Source organism: Nycticebus coucang, chromosome 14 (assembly GCF_027406575.1).
Source record: "Nycticebus coucang isolate mNycCou1 chromosome 14, mNycCou1.pri, whole genome shotgun sequence".
Taxonomy (NCBI): Eukaryota; Metazoa; Chordata; class Mammalia; order Primates; family Lorisidae; genus Nycticebus; species Nycticebus coucang.
Window position 1 is genome coordinate 10,620,768 of NC_069793.1, and position 6,957 is coordinate 10,627,724.

General features: G+C 49.7%; 1 protein-coding gene across 1 annotated transcript; it reads left to right on the forward strand.

Moving 5' to 3' along the window:
* Positions 1 to 1,925: 1,925 nt before the first annotated feature.
* Positions 1,926 to 6,137, forward strand: ZBTB3 (zinc finger and BTB domain containing 3). Its single transcript, XM_053562282.1, has 2 exons — positions 1,926 to 3,112; positions 3,413 to 6,137. The coding sequence occupies exon 2, from the start codon at positions 3,464 to 3,466 to the stop codon at positions 5,036 to 5,038; it is 1,575 nt and encodes a 524-aa protein (XP_053418257.1). The 5' UTR covers positions 1,926 to 3,112; positions 3,413 to 3,463; the 3' UTR covers positions 5,039 to 6,137.
* The last annotated feature ends 820 nt before the right edge of the window (positions 6,138 to 6,957 follow it).

Here is a 6,957-nt window from a genome sequence, read left to right on the forward strand (position 1 = left end):
ACAACAGTGACAACCGCAGCCAAAAAATAGCTGAGCATTGTGGTGGGTGCCTGTAGCCCTAGCTACTTGGGAGGCTAAGGCAAGAGAATCGCCAAGTCCAAGAGTTGGAGGTTGCTGTGAACTGTGATGCCACGGCACTCTACTGAGGGCGACATAGGAAGACTCTGTCTCAAAAAAAGAAAAAAAATAAAATGAATTAGAGGACATCCAGCTGTAATTGCTTGTTGGGCGGCAAACACACACAGAAGACTTCTGTATAGACTGTTGTGATGCGAGAGCAGAGAAAACAGTTTTTTTCCCCTTAATCAGACAGAAAAGAGATTTGCAAAAATGTAAATTATTGCTATTTACATTTTTTACAAAAATGTAAAAAATGCTATTATTGTCACTGCATATTGCTTGGTAAATATAGCTATTTTTCACAAAAAATCAAAATGTTATGTTGGCATGTAATGTGTTTATCTTTTTTTTTTTTTTGTAGAGACAGAGTCTCACTTTATGGCCGTCGGTAGAGTGCCATGGCATCACACAGCTCACAGCAACCTCCAACTCCTGGGCTTAAGCGATTCTCTTGCCTCAGCCTCCCAAGTAGCTGGGACTACAGGCGCCCGCCACAATGCCCAGCTATTTTTTGGTTGCAGTTCAGCCGGGGCAGGGTTTGAAACCGCCACCCTCGGTATATGGGGCCAGCGCCCTACCAACTGAGCCACAGGCGCCACCCAATGTGTTTATCATTTTCATTTTATAACAAATAAGTAGGCTCCACACCTGTAGCTCAAGCGGCTAGGACACCAGCCACATACACAGGAGCTGGTGGGTTCGAATCCAGCCTGCGCCTGCCAAATAACAATGACAACTACAACCAAAAAATAGCTGGGCGTTGTGGCGGGCACCTGTAGTCCCAGCTACTTGGGAGGCTTTAGCAAGACAATCGCTTGAGCCCAGGAGTTTGGAGGTTGCTGTGAGCTGTGACCTCAGCACTCTACCCAGGGGACAGCTTGAGACTCTGTGTCTAAAAAAACCCAAAAAACAAATAAGTAAAATGTTTTTAACTTAAACCTTTCTTAGTTTTTTTTTTTTTGTTTGTTTGTTTTTAATTCTGAAACAGAGTCTCACTTTGTTGCCCTCAGTAGAGTGCTACGGCGCCATAGCTCACAGCAACCTCAAACTCCTGGGCTCAAGCGACTCTCTTGCCTCAGCCTCCGGAGTAGCTGGGAGCACAGGCGTCTGCCACAATGCCCGGCTATTTTTAGAGAAGTGGGTCTCGCTCTGGCTTAGGCTGATCTAGAACTCGTGAACTCAGGCAATCCACTGCCTCAGCCTCCCTCAAGAGTGCTAAGATTGGGCGGCGCCTGTGGCTCAGTGAGTAGGGCGCCGGCCCCATATACCGAGGGTGGCGGGTTCAAACCCAGCCCCGGCCAAACTGCAACAAAAAAATAGCCGGGCGTTGTGGCAGGCGCCTGTAGTCCCAGCTGCTCGGGAGGCTGAGGCAAGAGAATCGCGTAAGCCCAAGAGTTAGAGGTTGCTGTGAGCCGTGTGACGCCACGGCACTCTACCGGAGGGCGGTACAGTGAGACTCTGTCTCTACAAAAAAAAAAAAAAAGTGCTAAGATTACAGGCGTGAGGGCGGCGCCTGTCGCTCAGCGGGTAGGGCGCCGGCCCCACATTCTGAGGGTGGTGGGTTCAAACCCGGCCCCGGCCAAACTGTAACAAAAAAAAAAATAGCCGGGTGTTGTGGCGGGCGCCTATAATCCCAGCTACTTGGGAGGCTGAGGCAAGAGAATGCCTAAGCCTAGGAGTTGGAGGTTGCTGTGAGCTGTGTGACGCCATGGCACTCTACCAAGGGTGATAAAGTGAGACTCTGTCTCTACAAAAAAAAAAAAAAAAAGATTACAGGCGTGAGCCACCAAGCCTGGCTAAACCTTTTTAGCTTTAATACCTGTACAGTAAATATCGTATGGCTCCTAGGAATGGACACAGCATCTTGATGTGATCTTGAGTTAAGGCCAACACTGCTGCAGGTATATAACAGAAGGATATTGTGTAGAAGAACTCTCCCTAATTCTGGTTAGGCCTGATCCGAGGGTTTGACTGTTGAACAAAGTAGAGATGCTTAACGAGGTGGGTGAAGGGGTGAATAACAGAGTACTGAGTTATTCTTCGGGTAACCAACAGTGTAGACACATTGGGTCGGACAAGGGGCAGGAATCACTGACTCTCAACTTGTAGCACTTTCCTCTGGATGCCTAGGAACTCACATTTCTTCTGGAGTAGCCAAGTTGATATCCCGTTCTGATACCACTCCCACTTGTCCTACCAGCACCTACCCAGACGCTGGGTCCACACTTTAACTTCTTCACTCTAAATTGACTGTAGGGTTCAGACTAAGAAGACTACGACGCTACTTTCGCAAATTGGTAGTTCTCGGATGCCATCAATACTGAGCCAGGAGCCCCATAACCATTAGGTTAGAAGAATGAAGCAGCAGGGTATAGTGGCATTTTGATAGAGGAAGGGACCTTTAACGGCAGTTTAAACTCGCAGCTACTGCCACGGTCATGTCGGAATCTTCTAGGACCGGGGCCTCCAGGGTACCACACCAACATGTTGGTTCTCCTTTTCCCAGTCACCCTTCTATGGGGAGTGACGTGCTCTCAGCTTCCGCAGAACACTGCGCCCTGGGCCACTTTGCTCCCCGCAGAGAGAACACCGCGGTCCCTGCCCCCAGACTCACACGCGGCCTCAGGTAGGAGGATCTCCGCCAATCCAGAAGGCTCAGAGGCTGAGAAGGCGGGACGAGTAGGAAAAGTTTAGGATAGAAGTGCCAGCCAATGCGGTGCCTAACTACATGAGCGACTTCCCAGAGCACCCATTTGGAGAGCGCGGATGGTTAGTGACCAGCGGACCAATCCATGACACGGGAAGGCGAGTTTGAGCCAATTAAAACTGGGAAGGTGGGGAAGGGCGGAGTTCGCCTGGTGGCTGCTGGGTGGTGGGTGAAGGATCGGCTTTCTCTTCTAGTTACCACCGTGGGAGTCTTTAGCCTCTGGAATGCGAGAGGGAGAGGCTGAGGGAGTTCACGGAGTGGGGCATAGAGGCATCGCCCCGGAAGGTCTGGAAACTAAAGCGATTTCTAGTTGGAGGAGCCTCTGGAAGATACCAGGAGGGCATCAAGGAAGCGGAGGCTGATGCGGGGGTGGGACTTCCGGGGGCAGGGCATTTTAGACGGGGGCGGGGCCGGCCGCTAAGGTTAGGATGGGGGCGGGGCTAATAGGAGATCTTTGGGTGTAACCTAGAGGAAAAAAGGGCAGTAAATTAGGCGATTGTCTTGGGGTGGCAAGCAATAGTTAAGTGTTGAAGGTAAGGTTGCTGGGGAGGTTACCTACCCTAACCCACTGTCCTCTTTTCCCAGGGAGCCACTAGTGGCGATCTTTTCTGGGCCCCCTTCCCTTCGTAGGGTGCTATGGAGTTCCCAGAACACAGTCAGCAGCTGCTGCAGAGCCTCCGGGAGCAGCGGTCCCAGGGTTTCCTTTGTGACTGCACCGTGATGGTGGGTAGTACACAATTCTTGGCCCATCGGGCTGTGCTGGCCTCCTGCAGTCCATTCTTCCAGCTTTTCTACAAGGAGCGGGAATTGGACAAGAGGGATCTGGTGTGTATTCACAATGAGATTGTCACGGCCCCAGCCTTTGGGCTACTTCTGGACTTTATGTATGCTGGCCAGCTGGCCCTTAGGGGGGATACTCCTGTGGAGGATGTGCTGGCAGCTGCCAGCTACTTGCACATGAATGATATCGTTAAGGTGTGTAAGCGGCGGCTGCAAGCCCGGGCCCTGGCAGAGGCTGACAGTACCAAGAAGGAGGAGGAAACCAGTTCACAGGCTCCTAGTTTGGAGTTTTTGTCCAACACTTCTCGTGGCCCTCAGCCTTCACTGGCATCTGTTGAGACATCAGGTCATTGGAGCAAAGGGGAATGGAAAGGCCTGGCTGCTCCCTCACCTACTGTCCGTCCTCCAGATGAGCCACCAGTGTCTGGTGGTGCTGACACTACTCAGCCTGGCATGGAGGTTGATTCACCACATCTACGGGCACCTCTCCCATCAGTGGCTGATGTCTCTCTTGCCAGCCCCAGTAGCTCCACAGAGACCATTCCTGCAAACTACTTTTCTTCTGGTCTCCCAGCAGTTTCATTGGAGCCCCTGACTCCTCTTGATGTGGGTCCTGAGGGTCTGAGGGTGATGGAACCAAGGGATGCTGGAGGACCACTGCAAGGCTTCTATCCCCCAGCTTCAGCTCCTGCTCCAGCTCCAGCCCCAGCCCCAGTCTCAGTCCCAGTTCCATCTCAGGCTCCAGTCACAGCTGAAGCTGAGCTGGTCCAGGTGAAAGTAGAAGCTATTGTGATCTCTGATGAAGAGACTGATGTGTCAGAGGAACAGCCTCAAGGTCCTGAGGAAGTCTTCCCACCTGGAAGAGCAATGTATGGGGGACAACCCACCCAGCCAGAGGCTTTTGAGGAGCCAGGGGCAGCAGGACTAGAGGAGGTGGGGCCAAGTGACCACTTCCTGCCTCCAGAGCCTCATCTACCCTATCATCTGCTGCCAGGTCCAGGGCAGTATCATCGAGGACTGGTGACCTCACCTCTGCCTGCACCCCCAGCCCTGCATGAGCCACTTTACCTGCCTTCTGAGTATGAAGCAGCCCCAGGAAGCTTTGGGGTCTTTACTGAAGATGTTCCCACCTGCAAGACATGTGGGAAGACCTTCTCATGCTCTTACACACTACGGCGACATGCCACAGTGCACACACGTGAGCGACCCTACGAGTGCCGTTACTGCCTGCGCAGCTACACACAATCAGGGGACCTCTACCGCCATATCCGCAAGGCTCACAACGAAGACCTGGCCAAACGCAGCAAGCCAGATCCCGAGGCTGGCCCCCTTCTAGGGATGCAGCCCCTCCCTGGCTCCCCAACAGCAGACAGACAGAGCAGCAGTGGTGGAGGGCCACCCAAAGATTTTGTACTTGGACCCAAAAACTAACTTCTAGGAGAGCATGAGCTGATTGATGCTAGGCCTGCTCTTCTAAGACTTAAATGGCAGCACAGAAGGTTGGAGGCATTGCGTCAATCTTTCTGGTTAACAGAGTGAAGGTTCTGTCCTGGTTGAAGGTTCCTACCCTTTTCTTTGCTCAGCCAAGATAAGCAGGACTTTATACTGCAGAGCATACCAATTAACTTTCCAAGGGCACTGGGAATTTTTCTGAGGCGTAATTGCTTCTCCCTTTGCATTCTGGAATATAAAACTAGCAATGAACATATTTCTTTGAACTGGTGTTGGCTGATTTCTTCTAAAAACCTGCATGCCTTGTGCCTCTCCTTCAGTTCTTGTAGGAATCTGACAACTGTATTTGGGAGGTAGGAGTAAGGGTCAGATTGCTTATGAGGAAAAGTGATACAGGCATAGGCCAATATAGCCTATGGAAAAGGCTTTTATTTAGGAAAAGGATACAAATTAGGGAATCTCAAACAATTATGGTTTATTGTAGTTGAGCTCCTGTGTTCTGGGATATATTGGCTGCTTCAGATACGCATTTAACTTTCAACAACTTTATAAGGTATTAGTGTCCCTCCCTTTTTTTTCCATAGGCAAGGAAACTTGAGACAATAATCAGTAATTATTGCTTCTTGGACTTTTGGCTATGATTAGGCATAAAAATTAAAGTTAACTTTTTCAATATCATGGAGCTTACTTAAGGGGATTTGAATCTGACTTGTGACTCCAAACACCATTTGTGCTATACTGGTTTAAAACATTGTTCAAGATGGTTAACCAAGAATTAGAGACTTTTTTTTTGTTTTGAGACAGAGTCTCACTTTATCGCTCTGGGTAGAGTGGCGTGGGGTCGCAGCAACCTCCAACTCCTGGGCTTAGACAATTCTCTTGCCACAGCCTCCCAAACAGCTGAGACTACAGGTGCCCACCACAATGCCTGGCTACTTTTTGTTACAGTTTGGCCGGGGCCAGGTTCTAACCCTCCACCCTCTGTATACGGGGCTGGTGTTCTACCCACTAACCCACAGGCATTGCCCTTTTGTCTTTTTGAGTGTCTGGCTTTATTACCTTGTTACCTCTGCTTATAACAGAGTAGAAAGAGCTTTTGTTGATTGTTTCAACAACAGATACTATATTCACAAATTGAAATGTTTTTTTTTTTTTTTTTTTTGTAGAGACAGGGTCTCACTTTATGGCCCTCGGTAGAGTGCCGTGGCATCACACAGCTCACAGCAACCTCCAACTCCTGGGCTTAAGCGATTCTCTTGCCTCAGCCTCCTGAGTAGCTGGGACTACAGGCGCCCGCCACAACACCCAGCTATTTTTTGGCTGCAGTTCAGCCGGGGCCAGGTTTGAACCCGCCACCCTCAGTATATGGGGCCGGCGCCTTACCGACTGAGCCACAGGCGCCGCCCACAAATTGAAATTTTTGCCTACATGTTCTAAGTATGAACTGAGGTTTTTAAAGATAAAGAACTGAAAGACCGAAAACAATAAGCCAGGTGGTGGCAGATTAGTGGGGATGGTTGATGTCCTGTGGTGCTGTGGCATTGACGGGTGCTTGGAAAGTTAAGATTAATCACCTAAGGTCACACAGGTGGTTACTGACAGTGGAAATAGCAAATAAATGAGAGTTTGGGGTATTGATATGGCATGGGGGACAGTAAGAGCTCCAGGAACTTGAGAAGGGTCTGGCCCAGCCTGGGCCATACAAGACACACTAGGAGAGATTTTCCTACTAGCTCTTCTCTCCTTGGCACATAGGACAGGAATGCCAATAAAGCAGGGAGAAACAGGTATCACACTATATATATATGTGTGTATATATATATATATATATATATATTTTTTTTTTTTTTTTTTCTTCGAGACAGTCTCAAGCTTTCGCCCTGAGTAGAGTGCTATGG